This window comes from Arachis hypogaea, chromosome 12 (assembly GCF_003086295.3).
Source record: "Arachis hypogaea cultivar Tifrunner chromosome 12, arahy.Tifrunner.gnm2.J5K5, whole genome shotgun sequence".
NCBI lineage: Eukaryota > Viridiplantae > Streptophyta > Magnoliopsida > Fabales > Fabaceae > Arachis > Arachis hypogaea.
The window spans coordinates 9930384-9953307 of NC_092047.1; the positions used below are offsets into that span (position 1 = coordinate 9930384).

At 36.6% G+C, this 22924-nt stretch overlaps 3 protein-coding genes and 1 long non-coding RNA gene across 10 annotated transcripts; all 4 read left to right on the forward strand.

The window, feature by feature from the left end:
* Positions 1-313: 313 nt before the first annotated feature.
* On the forward strand, positions 314-1069 carry LOC140176619 (uncharacterized). The gene has a single exon (XM_072208148.1). It carries the CDS (start codon positions 314-316, stop codon positions 1067-1069), a length of 756 nt encoding a protein of 251 aa, XP_072064249.1.
* A 2573-nt stretch (positions 1070-3642) lies between these two features.
* On the forward strand, positions 3643-4490 carry LOC140176620 (uncharacterized mitochondrial protein AtMg00810-like). The gene is made up of 2 exons (XM_072208149.1): positions 3643-3746; positions 3851-4490. Exons 1-2 carry the CDS (start codon positions 3643-3645, stop codon positions 4488-4490), a joined length of 744 nt encoding a protein of 247 aa, XP_072064250.1.
* Positions 4491-5688: 1198 nt separating this feature from the next.
* Positions 5689-11854, forward strand: LOC112729654 (uncharacterized). 3 transcript variants are annotated; one of them, XM_072208716.1, is made up of 11 exons: positions 5689-6048; positions 6135-6338; positions 8123-8199; positions 8665-8713; positions 9157-9236; positions 10075-10132; positions 10239-10474; positions 10689-10771; positions 10870-10962; positions 11038-11139; positions 11248-11854. In XM_072208716.1, the coding sequence occupies exons 7-10, from the start codon at positions 10286-10288 to the stop codon at positions 11057-11059; spliced, it is 387 nt and encodes a 128-aa protein (XP_072064817.1). In that variant the 5' UTR covers positions 5689-6048; positions 6135-6338; positions 8123-8199; positions 8665-8713; positions 9157-9236; positions 10075-10132; positions 10239-10285; the 3' UTR covers positions 11060-11139; positions 11248-11854. The 3 variants fall into 3 exon arrangements, with proteins under 3 accessions (XP_072064817.1, XP_072064815.1, XP_072064816.1); XM_072208714.1 differs by lacking the exon at positions 8665-8713; XM_072208715.1 differs by lacking the exon at positions 8665-8713 and having other exon boundaries at positions 5745-6338.
* An 8111-nt stretch (positions 11855-19965) lies between these two features.
* LOC112726760 (uncharacterized) lies at positions 19966-22924 on the forward strand. Of its 5 annotated transcripts, none has more exons than XR_011868266.1 (9): positions 19966-20288; positions 20371-20531; positions 20709-21009; positions 21099-21173; positions 21436-21549; positions 21681-21744; positions 21957-22126; positions 22470-22560; positions 22650-22924. It is a non-coding gene; the product is annotated as an uncharacterized lncRNA (long non-coding RNA). The 5 variants fall into 5 exon arrangements; XR_011868264.1 differs by having other exon boundaries at positions 21439-21549; XR_011868265.1 differs by having other exon boundaries at positions 21439-21549; positions 22659-22924.

Here is a 22924-nt window from a genome sequence, read left to right on the forward strand (position 1 = left end):
GATTTTTCATTCTTTTCGAAATGAGAACAACTTATTCTTTTTCCTCTCTTAATCCCTTCTGTCCATCAACATGTGGAAAGCAATCAAGCTGTGAATCTAGTTGCTAATTTTGCCATTTTCTTTCTTTTCCTAATTTTTCTTTCAAAATTTTCTTTTTCCTTTTCTTACCTCTTCCTTCAAACTCACCCAATAGAGTTTGATGAGAGGCTATTTCACAAGATTCTTTCTTGTTGAACATAGCTGTTCCGATCAACGAGTTGGAAGAAAGAAGATCTGGATCCCCATTATTCTGTGATTCATTGATTTCTCAACAATGGCTGACAACCAGAGCAACGCAGTACAGATGGATGTAAACGCACTAGCCAATCTCCTCCATCAACTCACTACTCTTCAGTCTCAAATTTTGAAGAACAACACAAGTCCAATTCAAGATCAATCAAGCCCTTATTTTATCCATTCGGGAGAAAATCCAGGTACACTGATTATTTCAATCGTGTTAACACCTAACAATTATGGTAGTTGGAGTCATGCTATGATTAGAGCACTGATTTCGAAGAATAAATTGAAATTTATTGATGGTACCATAAGAAAACCTGAGAATAATAATGTTGAATCTGAGGCATGGGAAAGATGCAATAATTTGATTGTTTCTTGGATCAATCTTTCATTAAGTCCTGGAATTCGTGATAGTATTATATGGAACAATGTTGCTGTTGATTTGTGGGAGGAACTTAAGCATAGGTACTACCAAGGGGACAGGTTCAGAATTGCAGAACTCCAGGAGGAACTTTTTGCCATCAAGCAAGGTGATCTGACCATCACTGATTATTACACAAGGCTCAAACAGATCTGGGAGGAGCTCAACAATTTCAGATCCATTCCAAACTGTGTCAGATGTGCAGAGTCATACTCTTGCGGATTATCAAAAATAAGAGGATACAGAGATGAAGATCAAGTAGTCAGACTTTTGAGAGGGTTGAACGAACAATACTCTACCGTCAGATCACAAATCATGCTCATGTCACCTCTACCAGACCTAAACACAGTATTTTCTATGCTAACACAGTAAGAGAGACAGTTGACCAACATGGACAACAATAAAATTTTGTTCAATTCCACTCAAAATACAACTGCATCACAAGTGCTCAATTCCTCATCTAATAGAGGCAGAGGAAGAGGGCGAAGGAGATCAAGTCAAGGTGGTAGAGGTCGTGGAGCTAAGATAGTATGCTCTTATTGCAACAAGCTTGGCCACACAGAAGATGTGTGCTATAAGAAACATGGGTACTCCTCCCATTTCCAGCAGCGGCAGCAACATCCCACCACAATCAATCAAATGATCACTGAGGAGCATGCTAATGTACACAATGATAAACACCCCCAACTCAATTGCCTCCAAGAGAACACTGGAATGTCAAGCTCTAAATTCACTCCAGAACAAAAATTTGCCTTGTTGGAGCTTATCAAAGGTAAAAGTGTGCAGCAACAACCTCATAATGCAAACCAGGTTAATTCTATTCAGACCTCCACTCCAGGTAAAATCATTGTATTACAATTTAATACAAGAATTATGAGTATTATAACTCCAAAATCTACACTATGGGTCATTGACTCTGGTGCGACAGATCATGTGACTTTTGACTTAAAAGATTTTGCAAGTTTTCAAAATATTGCTCCAATAAATGTGATATTTCCAAATGAAACCAAAACTGTGAGCACCATTGTTGACACAATCATATTTTCTAAAAAAAAATTTTTCAAAAATGTTTTGTACATTCCCTCTTTTGATTTCAAATTGATTTATGCGTCAAAATTAACCTCAAATTTACATTGTCAAATGTTAATCAATGATAAGTGTTGTGAGATACAGGATCAATCCACATCGAAGACGATTGGCATTGCTAAGTGTGGAGATGAGCTATATACAATGAGTAGAGAAACAGAATGCTTTCACCTTCAACCCCCTTCAATAAAGCAAGCTTCATTGGCAGCAGATTCTACCACTACTCATAACATAGCATCTTCACAAACTGAGCATAACAAGATTTGGCATCTTAGATTAGGAAATATACCTATGCATAGACTGATTTTAATGAAAAAAGATTATCTTTTTATAGATTGCACTGCTTCAACATTTCCTTGTGACTCATGTCATTTTGCAAAACAAAAGAAGCTATCTTTTGATCTTAGCACAACTGAAATAAAGAATTATTTTGATTTAGTTCATATGGATATCTGGGGTCCTATTTCTGTCCCTTTCAATGAAGGACATAGATATTTTTTTACTGTGGTGGATGGCAAGAGTATATTTACTTGGACTTTTTTATGAAAACAAAATCTGAGGCATCACAATTGGTTATTAACTTTGTAAATTTTGTCAAAGTACAATTTGAAAAATAAGTTAAGTGTATAAGAACTGACAATGGACCAGAATTCATTCTAAAGTCCTATTTTGCATCAACTGGCATTCTACACCAAACTTCTTGTGTAGAAACACCAGAGCAAAATGGAATTGTAGAGAGAAAACACCAGCACATTTTAGGTGTTGCTCGAGCACTGTTATTTCAATCAGGAATTTCACTTTGTTTTTGGCAATACGCATTTGTTCACGCTATTCACCTAATTAATAGGCTGCCCAGTATTAAATTAGATAATGTCAGTCCTTATAAGGTTTTGTATGGTACATTACCCAATCTTTCAGATTTAAGAGTATTTGGTTCTCTTGCATATGCCTCCACGTTAACAAATTCAAGAACAAAGTTAGACCCAAGATCCAGAAAAGCAGCATTTTTCGGTTTTAAATTTGGAACAAAGGGTTTTCGACTTATTGATTTGAAGTCAAAAGAAATTTTCATATCTAGAAATGTAACTTTCTATGAAACTCATTTTCCATTTTCACATTCCATAAGCACTGAAACTACGACACCCACTCTTCTTCCACAATGCATTGACATTTTTCAATATGATACACCATCCATACATCATTTACCATCACCTACACATACCACACTCACAGATTCAACTGCAGATCTCTCAAGCTCAATGCATTTACCTATTTTCTCACATACCATTGCACCCACTAGCACCCCACACACCAACACTGCACCTGCATCACAAAACTACATCATCCCGCATGACTGCATCACTAAAAAATCTGAAAAGGTCAAGAGATCGCCTGCTTATTTGAAGGACTACCATTGTATGATAACCCACACAACGCATCCTAGCAACTTTGCCAACTCTAGCACTTTATATCCTATCTCACAATATTTGTCATATGATAAACTAAACCCAGAATATAAGTCTCTTTTCTCTAGCTATCACCTCAAATCCAGAACCTAGCACCTATGAGGAAGCGGCTGCACATGAATGCTGGAGAAAGGCAATACAAGCTGAATTAGCAGCTCTGGATCAGAATAGAACTTGGTGTCTCACTGAACTCCCAAAAGGCAAGAAAGCTGTGGGTTACAAATGGATTTTTCGGGTAAAATTCAATCCCGATGGCACCATAAAAAGGCACAAAGCCAGGCTAGTTGCAAAAGGATTCACTCAAGTGCAAGGAGTGGATTATGGTGATACATTTAGTCTAGTTGTCAAAATGACTACTCTACGAGTAATATTGGCATTGGCAGCGGCAAAGAAATGACATTTGAAACAGTTGGACGTCAACACTGGCTTCCTTCATGGAGATTTGGACAAGGAAGTTTACATGCAGATACCGCCCGGTTTGGATGTGTCACAACCAGGTTTGGTCTGCAAATTACAAAAGTCTCTATATGGACTTAAGCAAGTCAGCAGGCAATGGAATATTAAGCTCACTCAGACTCTTGTTGATGTTGGTTATAAGCAGTTTTTTTTATGATCACTCCCTCTTCATCAAGAAATCTTCTGAAGGCTTTACTGCCATCCTAGTATATGTGGATGATTTGGTTTTAACCGGTGATAACATTGGTGAAATCAATTCCATCAAGCAGATTTTAGATTACAAGTTTAAAATAAAAGACCTTGGTGATCTCAAGTACTTCTTGGAAATGGAAGTCGCACGCTCCAACTCGGGAATTCACATTTATCAACGGAAGTATGCCATGGACCTTCTCAAGGATTTTAGTTATCTGGATTACAAGCCTCTCTCCACTCCATTTGATTATAGTCAGAAACTCTCGAAAGAGTCGGGTACCATTTTAACAGACAACACTACTTACAGACAACTCATCGGCCGACTCCTTTACCTCACAAATACTAGACCCGATATCTCCTATGCTGTGGGGCGTTTGAGTCAGTTTTTGGACTGTGCAACCACCTCTCACCTGCAGGCTGCTTTCCGTGTGCTTCGATACTTAAAAGGTAGACCTGCAACTGGTTTATTCTTCTCCTCTACTTCTGATATGCATCTCACTGGATTTGCCGATGCTGACTGGGCTACCTGTGCCGATACTCGTCGCTCTATTTCTGGTTATTGCTTCATGCTTGGAAGCTCTCTTGTCAGTTAGAAGAGTAAGAAACAAACCACTGTTGCCAAGTCCTCTGCAGAAGCTGAATACAGATCTCTTGCAGCTGCCACTTGTGAAGCTTGCTGGTTGTCTTTCTTAATGGATTTTCTTGGTTTGCCGCTTCAAAAATCTATCACCCTATTCTGTGACAACCAGTCAACTATTCATATTGCCAATAATCCCATCTTCCATGAAAGAACCAAACACATTGAAGTAGACTGTCACATTGTTCGTGAAAAACATCTATCTGGTCTCATTCATCTTATGCCAGTTCGGTCCCAAGACCAACTTGCTGATTTTCTTACCAAAGCTCTACCACCGGGTCCCTTCTCTACTAATGTTTCCAAGCTAGGATTGTTAGATTTATACAATTCTAGCTTGTGGGAGGGTGTTACCTAAATTATTTTTTTATTTGTATTTTTTTTATATAGTGGGAGTACATAAGGAGTACATAGTATATAAGGGGTAATAACTCAACAAATATTTTTTAAAGAATTTTTCATTCTTTTCAAAATGAGAACAACTTATTCTTTTCCCTCTCTTAATCCCTTTTGGCCATCAACATCACAGCTTGAATAGCTTAGGGCATGAAATTTTCTTCAAAAAGAATTTAAGCATGGTCAAATTCAAAGAACCATCATCATTAGCTATATACAATGCTGGAATATTGACTGGATTTAACGTGAACATTAGAGTTTCTAATAATGCCGTCAAGAAACCCAGTTTGAATAAGCTGCTAATATGTGTATATAAAATATATTAACTTGACCAGCAGTTCTTGTTCCATATATTATATGATTGTATATATTACCTATTTATGTCTCTCTTTGACGCATACATTGTGACATATATTATACATGGTACGTACGCACATTTTATTTGATCTTGCATTGAAAGATATTATCTGTTGTATTGACTTGTATTTTATCATCTTTAATTTAAATTTTGACGTAACTTCTACATTAATATTATAGCCCTTATTTTTTTACTTTTAAATTGGATTAGATATCCAATTATCCGTACATAACTTAGTTTAAAGAGTCTCTCATGCTATTTTATATGTCCAAATACCCAATGTCCCATGCAGAAAGGTAAATACGTCGAATGCATTTAATTGAGAATATGTAAATTGAGACTGAAATAGAGAAAAAAAATTATCTGCCAGATAATATAAAATAAGCTTAAAATAGTTCACTACAAGGGAACCGGGTGTTACCTGCGGTAAAATACCAGCCCTTTTTCCAGAGCGTTGCTGTTCGAGTGAGCTGTTGCAGTTCTTCATGCGTTTTGATGGTCTGCCTCCAATAGATCCAAAATGGTTGCCCCAAATGACCGGCCGTTGTCCCCAACCGCCCCAAATTGGCTTATTTGTGGCGAATCCTGCTGCGAAATTTGGAGCCGCTCCAAATTAATTGAACCGAGGCGGTAATCGGCCCTCACTGCAGCAAATAACTATGGGAGAAACGGGTTTTGCCTCACTAATGAAATACCCAGACCACTTTAATTTTGCGCCATAACCTTCAAGTATTTGGCGCGAGAACCCTTCCTCAGAGCCAAGGTATAGCAATCATTGGTCTCCTTCCCCGCCGTCCTTACCCTTCCCTCTGTCAGATCCAACTGAGTCCGCTTCATCGTTCTGTGTAGGTCAACAGGCTCCTCCCTCAGCCGTGTAGCTCCCGTGCACGAAGGTGAAGTAGAAGAGGTCGTCCGAGTTTTCTCCTTCTGCCGTGCATGTGTGTGACATCGTCGGCATCATCCCAATCCATCCGTCCCTATGTCATCCTTGGCAGCCTTCTCCCCTTTGGCGGTGCTTCGCGTTCTCGATTGCAATAGACTTCCCTCTCAGTGGTATGTTCCTCTCCCTCATCCCAATTTAAGTTTTAGGGCTCTTCAGAAAACTATTCTTGCATCAATTTAATCTTTATGCTTTCTAAATTTTGGTTTGAACAACGTATTTTGATTAATTTTGGCCAAATTTTTCTTCAATTTAACACTTAGATTGAATTTTTCCCCAATATCTGAACCCCTGAGTCTTGATGTGTTTTTAGGAGTTAGTTGATTTCCTAATTAAATGCTGAAAAAACCTGCTTGCTTTGCATAGAACCTGTGATTGCTTTCTTTTTTATCAAGACCCATGCACTTTCTATCTGAATTTATTTTACAATCCTTTAATTTTTTCCATTTATATTTCTCAATCTTTTCTGGGTCGAAGTTGAATTTGTGTGGCGACGGCTTCTGGTGAGTTCATTGCTCTTTTTGCGTTTGTTGTTCGGTGTGGTAGTTCAATAGCTGCTTCGATTAGGTTTTGCAGCTAAGGTTGTGTTGAGTACATGGGTTGTTGCATTTTCCCTTCCGTTTGCTTGTGTGGGTTTTACTATGTATGTTTCTAGTTTTGCGCACCAGGTATTTGTTTAAATGTTTTAATGTGCCTTTGTTGTTGGGCTGACCCCTCTCTCTCTCTCTCTCATGCCTTTAGCTCTATAGTTTTATGAAGTTTGTCACTGTCAAGTTTCCAAAGCTTCAAGTTTCTTGTTATTTGTTATAATTATTATTGGTTTCGTTTTGGTTCATTGGTGTTGGAACCTCCGTGGGCATCATTTCAAGTTCGGTTTCCTTGCTAGAGCGGTGGTTGTACTTTGTTTTTTGATGGATTGAATGATTTACTTTAGCTTAAATTGGGAAGTTGTCGAGCAGAATGGAAAATGTTTTTGTTTTCATCTTTCTCCATAGCTGTAATGTCTTCTTTTGGAATTGTACAATAATTGTGTAATGCGTCTGTTTAATCTCCTGGGTGATATACATTGGAAGTTTTTCTTTGCTTGTGGGAGTGAGGGCTCACTAGTAAAAATGACGGAGCCCATGTACACCTTTTTCATCCCGCAATCATTGCAACGATTACACTTGGTAATCCTACCCCCATTTAGTGAGAAAAGGCTTGGTTGTAGTTGTTTCTTGTAATCTTGTACTTATGGTTTGCAGTTCCATTTTATAATTTTGGCTGGTTGATGTGTCCAAAGATGTGGTTTTTTTTTTGAGAAAAAAAGGGGGGCATTCTGTTTTTTCAAGTGTGTTACCCATTGGCTAATATTATGGTTAATTGAAAAATGCAGCCAGCAGTTCAAAAATAAATAAATAAACTGACATGAACACATTTGGGGATTTAGCTTCATTGAACTAAGCTGGAAAGTTGTAGCTCTTTGATTACAACTTTTATGAATATAATGTTTACCCAAGTTAAGAATTTTTTTAACATAATTTTTGAGTCTTTTCAAAATTTAAGAACCTTATTGATACCTTAAAGATAAAACCATTTTTAACTACCACTAGCACTTAATCCTCTATAACTTCCGTTGCTGTCATATTCTTTCGCTTTTTCAATTAACTTGTCTTCTTACCAGAGACTGTAACTATGTCTATGAACAAGAAGAACATCCATGGCTTCCTCTAGATTCCAAAGAAACAAGCATTCTCCTTCCTCTGTGATCTGTTTTGAATGTTTATTTTCCATGGTTTTAATCTCAAGATCTCTCATCAGCTTATCAATATCTTGGTTACCATTGTTCAATGTTTCCTCTAATTCTCGGAGTTAAATTCTGACTTTCTCTGAACTTAATTTGTTTGTATTGAATCAGGTTCTCTGACGAGTGGGTATATCGGAGCTCTTGAATAATTTACTTGGGGTGTATTCCTGTACCTGCAACTGTGACAGGTATTATCAATGGAGTAGAACCAATAAGTCTTGCACAAAGTCTTTTCGAGAATTTATTAAGTATTCATTTTTAATCTAAAGACTTATAAATTAATGGCAAACCACTCCACATATCTATTTGTTCTATTATTTAAGATATTCTACCAACCTGATTCAGTAAAATTAATTCTGCATTATTATTATAAATGTAATCTTAGTGATTGAACTTGGTAGGGATGAATATGGTATTTCGTTACTTAAGACTGAAATAATAACATTGAAAGGTTCAATTGACACTGAGGAAGATGCCCTGTCTTCATTATTTTGATGAGCACGGAGTTATTGTAAGACGTTATATTCTTAGTGATTGACTCGTTAGTGATATTTTTAGTGATTGACTCATTAGTGAGGTTGTAATTCAAATTGGTCCACTTTAATCATTTTCTTCTTGATTTGGTACCAATTTACTGTTTTGTTTTGTGTTAGTGATCTTACTCGTACCTGGCCTCCCTGTGGTAGCTTTTCTTCTTCCCAGGTTTGCCTAATTGAATTACTTTTAGTAATTCCACTTAGTTATTAGACGAAACAGGTTTATTTTATTGCAATGGTGTCATTTGCCATTTCATTCTTGGTGGTATATTTAGGAGGTTTGTTAATGAATCTTTATTTACCTTCATCCTGTGTAATATGGCTATGCAGCCTACATCTATTCATAACATATATTTTCAATTTTAATTACATGTAAAACCGCATCAGTTGAAAGGGTTTACACCTTTCACCAAAACTGGTTAATTATGAGACTTTAAAAACATTTACAGTGTTTAGGATTTGAACATTTGTGTACGCTTGATATTTTTATATTTCCCTCTTTTGATGAGCATGGATTTATATGAGATGTTATTATTTGATACGTGTATTCCATGATGAAAACTTAAGTCTTTATTTATCTTTTCACCATGCAAATGATTTTGGATGCAGATTTTGAAGGCAAGACAGATCTCAACATTCGTGCTTTAGAGGTTGTGGAAGAACTTAGAACTAAAAGAGCAGACAAGCAGGTCAGTTATTAGTTATCACCCTTTAAGTAAATCTGAAATTTGATCATTATTTAAAAAAATTAAATACAAAACAAATAAAAAATTATTCATGCTTCAAAGCTTAAAAAGCGACTCTTGAGTAAATATTTTTAAAAAAATAATTTTGTGATCATGTTAAAGATGGAGAAATAGATATTACTATATTAAAGAGGGTTTAATTTTTATGGTAATTTAGAATCAGGATCCAGGTGATTTAATGGTTCATTTAGAAGCATAGGAAAACAAATATAATTTTATTGTTTTTACTTTTTTTTCTTTATAAAATTCTAAAAATAAAAAAATAAAAAATAAAAAACAAACAAATACACCCTAATAGTGTCAATTTGAGATTTTCAAACAGAACAACTATAACTAATTGATTGCAACTGAATGCATTCACCTTAGCTTCTTTGTTTCTTTCTCTAATGCAACATTTTTTTTAAACATTATGATTCCATACCAAATGAGAAAAAGCTACTTCAGTCTCTTTCGACTGTGTGTATGTATATATGATAATGACTCATGACCAAAAATACAATGAGAGTGACTTTTTAATTAGAACTCATGTGATAATGCTGCAGTATCATTTTAATTTAGATGAGCTATTAAAATCTTGTGTATGTCTTCATTAGACTTGAGTGAGTAATGATCAAGAAACATTTGCTGTTGTCTTGTTGACCACATTATATACGCAACTCAATTGGTTGATGAATGGTTGTTTACCATTTTGATTTACCCCTTTCCATTTCTATATTAGTGACTTTGCCAACTCATACAGTATATTTTAATGCTATACTAATTTCACATTTTTGCTGCACAGGATGCTCAGAAGTGCAAGGGACGCAAGACCACTGAATTTTGGGATGTTAAAACAATTGGTATAAGAGAACTTATTTAATTCTACTTTTCATTGCCCTATTTTTTTATGATGTATTCGCAGCTTGACTCCAATGGTAGCTAACTAAGAATTAATATGTTTTACAGAATCCGATGGCACAATCAAACAGATCAAACTGAATGTGAAGGAAGCTATGAAGCCACCTAACGGAAGAAAGGTCGTACTCAGGTTTAACAGTGCACTGCAACCAGTTGGGGATGAAGCAGGTCTACTGAGCGGCGTTATGGGACTGCTAGGATCTGACTACACCAAATTCCCAATCTGCGAGAGGGACTGGAGAAAGGTTCGCACCAGGGACAAGGTCTATAATGAAATAGTAAAGGTAAAATGTTATTTTTATTTCTTCGTACCATTCCAAACTCATACTTTGAACACTACTCACAGCTTAATTTTAATGTTGCATGAAATGTTCCATTTTGAAGAAGATAGTAGAGGAATTATAAAGTGTATAATATTCAAAATGCTAGGAAGGGCTTGGAAGGAAATGAGAAACAGATTATACCATCACTGCTATGACCCCGAACTTTCACTTGCAGCAAATATTGAAAACCGCCCAGATGGAATTACTGCGGACCATTGAAGAAAGTTTCTCGATTATCGCAATAGCGAAGAGACACAGGTAATATAGTTTTGTTTCATAACAGACAAAGTCCATTTATGCTTCATTTAGTTCGTCAGAGCTAGTGTCTAATAACTCTTAATTTGATGGCATGACAGGAGAAGTGTAAGAAAAATGCGGAGAATCGATCAAAGCAGCTTTACACCCACACCGGCGGATCGAAAAGCTTGGCAAGGCTCGGAGAAGAAGAGGTAATCTAATTTTGGGAATGTTTTTGAACTATCTGTTCCTCTACCTTATTCACTTTGTCATTATTATTGGTACAGTCGGAACGACAAGGGAGGATAGTTAGTAGAGGAGAGTTGTATCTCTTAACGCACAAAAGAACCAATGGCTCCTATATCCATGATGCAGCTCGCGCTATTGGAGTAAGTAATGTGTTCAATCCTATATTTTAGTTTTTAAAATTTTATTGGAAGTCTGTGCGGTTAGCGACTAGCTAATAAATGCTCTTAATTGCTTATCTATGTGTGTAGGAAAGAATTGAGGCTATTGAGCAAGGCGATGAATCTTCTAGACTGTTATCCCAGAATGATTCGCTTGCTCAAGCTCTCGGAAAAGAGCACTCGGGTAGGGTGCGTGGCATGGGGTTGGGGCCGACTTCTAGTCAAGTCTTCGGTATGAATTCCCATCAGCCGAGCAATGGTTTTGAAAGGGAGGAGACCCAAAGGGTGCTGCTTAAACTACAAGCAGAGTTGGCAGCAGAGAAATTGAAAAAGAAGGTAGTGGAGGATGAAGTAGCAGCCGAGAAGACCAAAAGACAGGCAATGGAGGATGAAGTAGCAGCTGAGAAGACCAAAAGACATGCAGTGGAGGATGAAGTAGCAGCTGGGAAGGTCAGGATGCAGGCAATGGAGAGTGCTTTGTTATGTCTACTTCAAGGGCAAGGTAGGAAGCTGCCATCAGACGTCGCCACATGGATGAGTGCGTTGGAGGGACAAAATAGAAAGTAGATCTTAGGATTGTGGAACCTTTTCTTCTTTTAGATATACACTTTTATTTTGTTGATTATGCAACTCTTAGTAAGGAGTACACTTTGTTGATATTCGGATAATTATATTTATTAAATTAATGGTTTTGCTATTGTCGTTTACCCTGCAATTTATTTTTCGGGATTTTAAATAATTTAACTTACTAATATTAAGAACGATTTAAAAAAACGAAAAAAAATGTACATTGAAATAAAAAATAGCGTGGATTGCCAGTGTACAAAATAGTATTTTTGCAGCCATTTAACCGGAAAATAGTGGCGGTTGCGAACTAGCCGTTAGAAATTTGAAAATTCAGGTTAGGAGATAGCGGCGGTTTAAAACCGCCGCCAGTTACATTTCAAAAAACATTGGCCATTAAACCGTGACGTTTTCAAACCGCCGGTAAATGCATTAGTCTTTAAACCGTGGCCATTAAACAGCGGCGGTTTCAAACCGCCGAACATTTCGTGTCGATCACAGATTTCCATATCGCGGCGGTTGTGCCAGCAGTTCCTGAGAACCGCCGGAAAATCATATAACCACACCCTAATAGGCGACGCTTAACAAATCGCTTGAATTTCGTTTCGCAGCGGTTTAAAACTGCCGCAAATCATTCCAGAAACCGCCGCTATTTCCCGTTTCCCTTGTAGTGGTTTATAAAGTTATTTATTTTGCATTCTTTAATCATTATTTAAATAATTGAATAATATTATATATAAAAAATATATAAAACTATGAATATTATATACATAAAATTATAGATATTAAATTAAATAAAATAACTTTAAATGATCGTCTCTTTAATATTTGCGAGAAACAAAAAAAAAGATAAACTAAACAACTAATAAAGTGAGACGACATTACACTAGCCGTAACCAGGCTAGGGCTTGCAAATTTCATATACGGCAATTAATATGGTACTTTCCAGAAATTAGAGGATAAGTTTTTTTTTTATACTATTTTATAATAAATCTAATAATTGTATCTGTATTTAATATATGAAATAAATTTCTTATATATATATTTTATTTGAATTAAATTATAGATAGTTGATTTTTTACATTATTTTTATAGGATAATAAAATTTGAAAAATATTTGCATATAACCTTAAAATATATTTAATACAGGTTTCAAAAATTTATTTTTATTTAAATTTTAATTATGTGTTAAATTAATTAGATAAATGTGTAATTATTTCATGCGTTAGAAATGTGAAAACAAACTTATTATTATATAATAATAATAATAATAATAATAATAATAATAATACATGAAAAAAGTAATTTATCTTCTAATTTTCACAGGAGACTAGAAAAATTATATATAAAATTTAATTTAATATATTAATAGTGTAAAAAATTTTATACAATCATTCAATTATATTCATGTATTTATATAATTTAAAAATTAGCTATATATAGTTATTTTTTTGGTGAACAACCAAGAGAAAAAACAAAAGAGCAGAAAAGAAAAAGAAAAGAAATTAGGTTCTTAACAGCAAGAGAGGACAAACCACCTCTGGCGGCTGGTGCCAAAGGTGAACCTCATTAGCTCCGCTACCTCCAGATCCCATCTTTGCCAATCGATCTGCCACGACATTAGCTTCTCTCGGGATAAGCTCAAAACGAATATCCCAATCCCTTCTTAACTTCAAGTCAAAGATCAGTTGTATCACTTCTTTTTCAAGATGCCAGAGTGGAACTTGCCAACTAGTCACTAGCTCAAAAGCTGATGCGCAATCTGTCTCACAGACAACAAGCTTAAGACCCGCCTCTCAAGCCCAAGCCAAACCTTTCCATATACTCCACAACTCCATCTTGATGACACTAGATCCAAAGGAATTTCCTGAGCATCCCATTACCCATTGACTGGAGCTATCGCGAATTACCCATCCAAAACCAGCACAATTATCTCCCAAGTTCACACTCCCATCACAATTTAACTTCCAAGCACCAGGTTCTGGCGGAGACCAAGACAGAGATTTTAATCCCTGGATGCAACACACTCGATTCTGAGTTGTATATTCAAAATCCACCATGCACCTGCGAGCCTTGTATGCAATTGACCCGGCAGATCCAAAAATTCCCTGAAAATTACCCATATTTCTGTCTTGCCAAATTGACCATATTATAGCTGCAAATTTGGAACAACCTTCATTGAGGAGGCCATGCTTGAACCAATCATGCACCTCGTGAGAGCCAAAGAAATACACATCAGAAAAACCTAGAGAAACCCAAACTGATCGCACCACTTCACAATCCCGAAAACAATGAAGAATTGTCTCCGGAAGTTGATTGCAACGTGTACATAAGGATGATGAGGAGAGATGTCGCTGAAAACGCAGATATTGAGTTGGTACAGCATCATGAAGGCAAAGCCACACTAGGAGCCTCAACTTTTCAGGGACCCGCGCCTTCCAAAGCCAAAGCCAATTGATATTCCTATCCCAATTCAACTTATTCTGAATTAACCATAAATATCCTTGTTTAGCAGAGTAAAGAGTGTGCTCCCAACTCCAACCCAAATCACGACCAGAAGCCGAAATATGTACTAAACTAAGAATGTCTTCCCTTAAGTCCATAGGAATAAAAGAGTAAATCCTCTCCAAATGCCAAACTCCATCACGGTAAACATCTTCAATGGTCAAAGCAGCCTCACAAATATCAAGAAATTCAACCCTCGCTCCTACTGGCCCAGAGTGCAACCAAGAGTCAAACCAGAAATTCTTAGAAAGAGCTCCCACTTCCCAAACAAACCCTTCCTTTAATACGGAAGCTGTGTGCACAATAGACTTCCATATATACGATGAAGAACCTATTGCTTTAACTGCAAATAGGTTTCTATTCTGGAGGTATTTTTGAAGCATAATCTTGACCCACAGTTTCTCTTGATTCATCAAAATTTGCCAAACTAGCTTTCCTAATAAAGAAAAATTGACCAACCGCGACTCCCGCAAAGCAAGACCTCCAAACTTTTTCGGAGTCGTCAAAACTCTCCAAGATGCTAAATGAAGACCACGGTGATTATGACTACCACACCAAATGAAACTTCTAGTAAACTTATCAATGTTAGAGCACACACCTGATGGAAAAAGGCTTACTTGCATCCTATAAATAGGTATAGAAGATAAAACTGATTTAGCAAGGCAAATCCGACCAGCTTTATTAAGGAAGCGACCTTTCCAAGATGCTAGCCTATTAGTAAGCTTATCAACCACATCATTAAAATCAGCTTTAGTAACTCTGCCATGCTTAAGGGGGACACCAAGGTATTTTCCCAGAGAATTAGCAAATCGGATAGAAGAAATACCAGTGAAGAGATCCTTGTGTTGTCTAGAAACATTCATAGAACAGATAGCACGAGATTTGTCAAAATTCACCTTCATACCAGATGCTCTGCAAAAGGTGGCCATAGTGTCCAAAACATGAAGCACTTGAGATTTCTTCGCTTTGCAAAAAAGGATAAGGTCGTCTGCAAAAAGGAGATGGGAGATTACAGGACCTCCCCTAGACACAGTCACTGGTTTCCATCTACCAACCTCCACTTGCCTAGCAATGAGGCAACTCAACCTCTCCATACAAATAACAAATAAATAAGGAGACATCGGATCTCCTTGCCTCAAACCCCTCTTTGGCTGAAAACCATCCAACCGGTTACCATTCCACATTAGAGAAAGGGAGGAAGACTTTACACATTTCATAATAAGAGAAACAATAGTACCTGGAAAGCCAAACATTAGGAGAGATTGCTCCAAAAACTCCCAGCTCACCCTGTCATAAGCCTTTTCTAGGTCAATTTTAAAAGCAAGAACACCTTTTTTTGATTTGGTTTTCTTCATAAAATGGAGAACTTCCTGGGCTACAATGATATTGTCTGGGGCACCCCTTCCAGGAATAAACCCTCCCTGCAGAGGACCAATGATATCTTGTAGAAAAGGTCGTAACCTCTCCACAACCACCTTAGTTATAATCTTGTAGATGACATTACAGAGGCTGATAGGACAAAACTCTTTCATGCGAGACGGGTTATCAACTTTAGGAATCAGCACCACCAAAGTGTCAAACAGAGCACTATCCAAATCAAACCCAGCGAAAGCCTTCTTAACAAGTTCCCATACCTCTGTACCAACCACTTCCCAATATTCCTTGAAGAAAAAAGCCTGAAAACCATCGGCACCTGGGGCCTTAAAAGAGTTCATGCCCATAACCACCTTCCTAACCTCTTCTTTAGAAACATTTCTTGTGAGACTTTCAATAGCCTCACGAGATAAAGAAGGTAATTCCTGATCCCTCATCACATCAAGTTCTACCTGTTCCACATTACAAAAAAGATCTCTATAAAATCCAATTGCACATTCTTCGAGTTCTTGCGGATCAGTACTCCATCTTCCATCCTCCAAAAATAACCCCTGAACCTTGTTACGCTTCCTCCGCATAATGGTTTGCATATGAAAGAACTTAGTATTTCTATCTCCAAATCTGACCCAGTGCTCTCGGGATTTTTGATACCAAAACAACTCCTCTTGCATAAGCAGATTACTATATTCAGCCTGTAACTCCCTTTCTTCCTGTATGAGGGATAAAGCATCAACTCTCTCCATTCGCTGTTGGATACTGGTCACACGCCTCTCCAATTCCCTCTTTCTTTTAAAAATATTCCCAAAGACATCTCGGTTAAAGGCCAAAGCATCATCTCTGACCTGAGAAAGGCAACAAATAGGATTGGGTCTATCCTTGTCCCAAGCACCCCTGACCACCGACAAAAAACTTGGGTGATAAGACCAAGCTACTTGAAAACGGAAAGGTTTTACCCCGACTCTTCTATCATTACCTTGACATCGTATCATAATGGGATAGTAGTCAGAATGCATCCTCGCCAAATTCTCCACATATCTTTCCGGAAAACGAAAACACCAAGCATCAGTAGCCACAGCCCTATCCAGCCTCTTCGAGATGAACCAATTGCCCTGCATATGTCTGAACCAAGTGTACAAAGATACATGGGCTCCCAAATCAATCAAACCACACTCATCTAGGAGAGCTCCAAACCGCTCTGCCCTTCGAGAGACAAAGTTCCCACCTTTAACCTCAGATGAAAGAAGGATCTCATTAAAATCCCCAATAGCTAATAAAGGACCTGAATAATTTCTAGAAAAATCTGTCAAAACCCTCCAAGCTTCTTCCCTTTTGCTAGGAACGGGACTTGCATAAATTGCTGCACAGACCCAAGAAAAACTGCCATTCGAAAACTCAACACACACCACTTGCGAACTCGCTGCCACGACATTGCAAGATACTCCGGGCCATGCAGAGAGCACCCAAATACCTCCACCATGCCCCTGAGCTTCTTCAATATGAATAGGAGTATAACCTAATCTGTTCCAAAAGACAGCCATCTTTTGGAAAGCACAATGAGTCTCTAAAATGATAAAAACGTACGGATGAAAATTCTTTACCAATTGTTTCAGATGCACCCGAGCCAGCTTATTTCCAGCTCCTCTCACATTCCAAGCTATAATGTTTGCACAATCCATATTAATATTACTTGGAGTGAGACCCACACCTCAGATTATTTGAGGGCAGTGAGTGGGGTCTCCACTGTAACCACACTGTGCCCATTCTCAACCGGAGAATTCTGAAGAGAATTAGGCCTTAATCTCTTTAAATTGCTTTTGAATGGCGTTTTAGAAGTCCCCGCGCCTTGCGAATAAGCCCCTGCCCGTTCTGAACCAGGTCCTTGCTTGCCACCCGTCACACCTTGAGCAGAGGTAAAACCTGACGAAGCTAATTTAAAGTTCCTCGCTTGTTTTAACACTTGATTGCCCTTACTTATGTGTAAAGATGATTCAACCACATTGATGTCTTTCATAGCAGGTTCTCCTTTAGCAACATAATTAGAAGATTTATCCACATAAACTTTTTTGGACTTATCCTGGTCATGCCTACCCAAAAAGACCTTCTTGCCCTTTGCCTTTCTTTCCACTTTGGTCCATGTTGTATCCCCTGCATGTGCTCCTTCCATTACATGCACTTCCTTATCCTTATTTTTATCTATCCCAATTGTAGTACTACCAAAAATAAAAGGCTTCTCAATATTAGAAGAAAATGGCACCTGATCTATCTTCTCATGATCTTGTTCCTTGTCTTCATTCACCCCTGTTTTATCAATGTTCGCTGAAATTGAACTAATCAATTTACAGTCCACACCAACATGCCCATAACAACCACACGTATTGCAGACCAACTCAAGGCTTTCATATTCAACATCCAAAACCCTCCCATCCACCTCAACACTACGAGTAATGGGAACGCCTAAATCAATCTCCACACAAGCCCTCGCATACTTCCCTCTTGCTGCCATCTTAGTTGCTACATCGACTTTCACTGGCTTTCCCACTGCAGCGGCGATCCTCAACATAGCCTTCTCATGGTAGTAACGAATCCCTAAGCCGTAAAAGCGTACCCATACCATGGTGGATCCAAAAACCTCCTCCTCTGAATAGAACTCAGGTGACCATGGTTTTACAGCAAGATAGAACCCAGATATCATCTAAGGACCACCAAGTAATACCCTCTCCCGATCTTCGAAAGCATCAAACTTCACCAGAAAATAACCATTTCCTACATCCAGAACTTGAAACCCACCCTTCAATCTCCACACCATACCCAGCTTATGCACCATTGCCGTGTAACTCATATGCTTGCCCAAGACTTTGACGACGATCGCTTCCTTACATGGTACAGATAACGCCGCCAGCCCTTCTTCTGAGAAGATGACCCGAGGAGGATGCGAATCCCCGTGGTTCCCTTTGATCACCTTGGCTAGCCTCTCTCCATCTAAAGCCTCATTCCAAAGCATAAGAGACGGAGACTTCTGTCCAGTCACCATGTCGCGGAAGAAAACCTTTTGAAAGCCATGTTCTTCCTTAGAAACCCTAGTACCCTCCTCCTTCTCACCAGATACAAACCCCCCGACGCTCTCCCCCTTAGCTCTACCGCCGGCATTACTGGTTACCTCAATGTGTGTCACCCTCTTCGTGAACCCCCCGCTCACTCCGTCACTCATACCTAAATCCTAGCAGAAAGAGTACAGAAAGAGTACCTGCAAAAAATAGCTCGAGCTATATATAGTTATTATAATATATGAAAACTATATAAGACATTTTTTTAAAATGAATTAAAATAATTCTTTATTTTTAATAAAAACAACTTTAATTATGTCAATCTATTTTTTGTTGGGACGCAAATTATGCGTGTTCCCATGCATTTTTTTTTCCTTTTGTTTTTACACTATATTTATTTTTATTCTTTTTTTACCCCATGCATGTTTAAATATTAATTACACTAGAAAGAAATTTTATTGGACTTATTAATATTTGTATTATATTCATTAATATTTTTTATAACACTCAATAATATTTTTGTTATACTCATTAATATTTTTATAGTATAATAAATGTTTTTTATATTTTATTTTAAATTTAATTAATATTAGTGTACCAATAATTAAAAAAGTGAATGGATACACTAATATTAACTAAATTTAAAATAAAAATAAAAAGTATTTGATATACTATAAAAATATTATTAATGAGTATTATAAAAAATACTAATAAGTAATTATTTTATCATACTAATTAATATTTTTAAAATTTAATAAATAATTAAATATTTCATAAAAATGAGAAATAAATGTAAATATGATATACAAAAAAAAGAGTAAAAAATTGCATGAGAGTAGAGTGGGACGCAGATCATCCAAAATCTAGACTATCTACGTCTAAACTATATATATACGTTATTAAAGATGTTTTGTTTTATTTATTTTAAAAAATAAAAAATTATTTTAATTCATTAAAAAAAATCCAATTATAGATATGTGATCAAGTAAAATAAAAAAAAATATACCTTATAATTATAATAAAGCCGGATATCAATGTGGAAATGGATGAGTTATACGTATCATCAAGGGTTAGTACGTAATGGTTGTTAACAACACATTCTAGAGTGTGTTACTATCAACTTAATGTTTTGCCAAAACTGTGAATCTCGAAAGGAAAAATATAGGTAGATAATGAAAATATTAAATAATGTGAATAATAGATATATCTACTACAAAATTCTTATTTGATTGTGGAAGTTTTTTAGTGAGAGTTATTAGAACCTCCACAATCTATTTTATTTGTAACCATTTTAAATAATTAGCAAAAACTCCCATTGTTTGATTTCAACCCAATTAATTATAAAAAACCCAACCCAAACAGATATTTACCAAGTCCATACCAAAAATGAAAAAAAAAATAATTGAGTTATTTGAGAGAGAGAGAACGCGGAAGAGTGTGAAACCCTAAAATCCGGATTCAATCGCCACCGCCACCGCTACCGCCGTTCAATTCCTTGCCGCCATTGCCGCCAAGTCTCCTCCGTCAACGCGTCACCCGCTGGAGTTATGAATGGAGGATGAGGTGATTGTGAAGCCTCTCAATTCGTGGAGCTCTCGCCTCTCGAGATAGTATTTCAGGGACGATTCCATTCAAATCGTTGAGGTAATGCTTCCATATTCTGTTTCTGCGTCGTCTTTGACGGCGGCTTCGTTCCCTGGTTCTGAATCTGATTTTGCTCCGGCAGCTTGAAGCACTCAGAGCGCGGTTTCTTCGTGGACTCGGTGGCACTGGCTAAGCAGATCTGGAAGGTAAGCAAACTGGAGTCTCTAGAAGCTTCGATTGAAGCTGCATTCGAAGCTATCAGATCTCGTGGAACTAATTCTCATGTCGTTCTAAGTCATTACGGTGAGAATTTGTTCTTGTTTAGTACGGAACTTAAATTTGTTCTTGTTCATGTCACTGAAGCAGATCCTGTTGTTATTGCACTGCTAATTAAAAAAAAGGTCCCACATCTTGCTGAAAACATGGCAAATTTTTTTATAATTTTATCATTTTTAGAATCTATATTGTGCTTGATTGCAGGTTGGAGAATTTAAGTGCCTGCTTGGTACTAAACCAACTCTTAAGAAGGAACTGATAGGTGCACCCATTGTGACTCATCCAAAATCATTGAAATTGCCAAAGGAGTTTGATACAAGGACTCAATGGTCTCAGTGTAGTACCATTGGAACAATTATAGGTCATTTGCTTGATCCTTCTCCATTGTTAAGTTTAATTTATTAATCAAATAGTTTGTTTGAAAGGAGGTGCTGAATCTTTTTCTTTCCCCCCTCATATTCACAATAACATGGATTGGTGAATCAATTTCTGCATTGAAGATCAGGTAATTTTTTCTTTTCTTTTCTACATTTTAACGCTAAACAATATCAAGGTTCAAGAGGTACTTAGATAATTCTTGTGCTGATTGTTCAGGATCATTGTGGTTCTTGTTGGGCATTTGGTGCTGTAGAGTCATTATCAGATTGATTTTGCATTCATTTTGATGTGGTAAGTAATCTTCTTATTGAGCAACATATTGGTGTGTGTGAATATCAATAAATACATATCTTATTGAGGATATTTAAAGAGGAATTTATGCTCTATATGTATTTTTAACAACAGAACAGTTTCATTGATTTCAGTGAAAAAAATGGAAAATTTTAACTCTTAGATGGGAAAATTTGAATGTCATCATCATGCTTCCCGCTAAACTTTGTTCCTTGATTTTGTTGTTGTTTGGGAAAATTAAGTAATTTGATTTTCCTTGAAGCAGTGGGTGGTGAATCTGGTAGAAGGAGCTACTCTAGTGCCAAGTTACCATTCAATTTCAAATGCTTGCTAGATGAAGTGTTTAGTGAGTGCTCAATCTAGATTGCTTATGGAGGTAATTTGATAAAGTGCCAATTAAACTATATAATATGTATTGCTCAAATTATATAATGTGTATTGCTCAAATTGAATAAATTAAACTATATAAAGTGCCAAACCATTAAGTAATTTGATATGTTACTCCAGATGATGTACCTTCATTACTTCAACAGCATATTGTGAAAGGAGAGATTATAGACTCCTTATGGAGGTAATTGTTTCCTGTAATGCTTGATCTTGGTTAGTCTTTTGGTTTAAAAGTTATGTTTCTGTTTGAGTTTTATCCTTGAAGCGACAACATGCCCTTTTGCTTTCAACAACAATTTTATATACTGGCATTACTTTTATTCTGAAATGTGGAATGTAAGCTTAGCCAGTCTACTTCGGTTTTCACATTAATTGACATCTTGCTCTGTTTATTAGGGGTCAGATGGCTTTATCAGAAGATGAACAAATCAAGAGCCAAGAACAAAGGTTTCTGCTTAATGGTTTGGGAAGTTTCGAAGAAGGCAATGCAATGTACAGATCTGAAGACAACTCTGGGGGATGCTGCCAAACAAATTTGAATGTCATCATCATGCTTCCCTACAACTGTACTAATAGATTTCATATCCAAACCCAAGTGATGACATTTCATTCAATGTCATAAATCCTACTTTGTATCTTGTGCACAAGAAATTTATGGATTTCTTATGATTTATGAATCATGTGCATCCTTTATTGATAAGTCATATTTGCTCTTTCTGAACAATTCTTTTAAGCATATGTCATATAATGATGCCTTCTAGATTGATTATTCAGCTTTGTGAAACCGAAAATTATTATTCACTTCCAACTATCAATTGCTTTGATGAAGAACTTTATTGAATTTATTCACTATTACATGCTTTATTAAGGACAAGAGAATATCTTGAATAATACTGTTGATGTAACTAGGATGATGGTTCTAGAGCTCATAACAGGGAGAAAGATGATCTCAACCATGCAATGTCACGATCTTCAGCAGAAGATTTAAAGCGACCAAATGGTAGGTACTTAATTTTCAAAGAAATGTTTAGTTCCATGCTATCATGATCCTTCTGACCATAGCTTTTTAAACTTTGATTTTATTGTTAGCACATGAAGGATATAATTGGGGGACAGACAATGATGATTATGGAAAAGCATTTCAAGATAGTTTGAACTCATCTGCATACCCTCCATATTTTATTTGTTAGCTTTTTAAACTTTGATTTTATTTTTATGTTTTATTGAACTTTATTGAATTTATTCATCATTACATGCTTTATTGACAGACCCAAGTGTCTTGTTTTATATTTCAAAGTATTTTTGTGTTAAATTTTGTTCAAATATGTAATATTTTAATTTCCTTCTAAATTTTTAATGTCTTA

What these genes read in the sequence shown, in the direction of transcription:
- LOC140176620 (XM_072208149.1), top strand. Translation starts at nt 3,643, where the DNA reads ATGACATTTGAAACAGTTGGACGTCAACACTGGCTTCCTTCATGGAGA. An exon ending in TTTGGATGTGTCACAACCAG is followed by an intron (nt 3,747 to 3,850) that starts GTTTGGTCTGCA and finishes GGTTATAAGCAG; the next exon opens with TTTTTTTTATGATCACTCCC.
- LOC112729654 (XM_072208716.1), top strand. Translation starts at nt 10,286, where the DNA reads ATGAAGCCACCTAACGGAAGAAAGGTCGTACTCAGGTTTAACAGTGCA. An exon ending in GCAATAGCGAAGAGACACAG is followed by an intron (nt 10,772 to 10,869) that starts GTAATATAGTTT and finishes ATGGCATGACAG; the next exon opens with GAGAAGTGTAAGAAAAATGC. An exon ending in CAAGGCTCGGAGAAGAAGAG is followed by an intron (nt 10,963 to 11,037) that starts GTAATCTAATTT and finishes TTATTGGTACAG; the next exon opens with TCGGAACGACAAGGGAGGAT.
- LOC140176619 (XM_072208148.1), top strand. Translation starts at nt 314, where the DNA reads ATGGCTGACAACCAGAGCAACGCAGTACAGATGGATGTAAACGCACTA.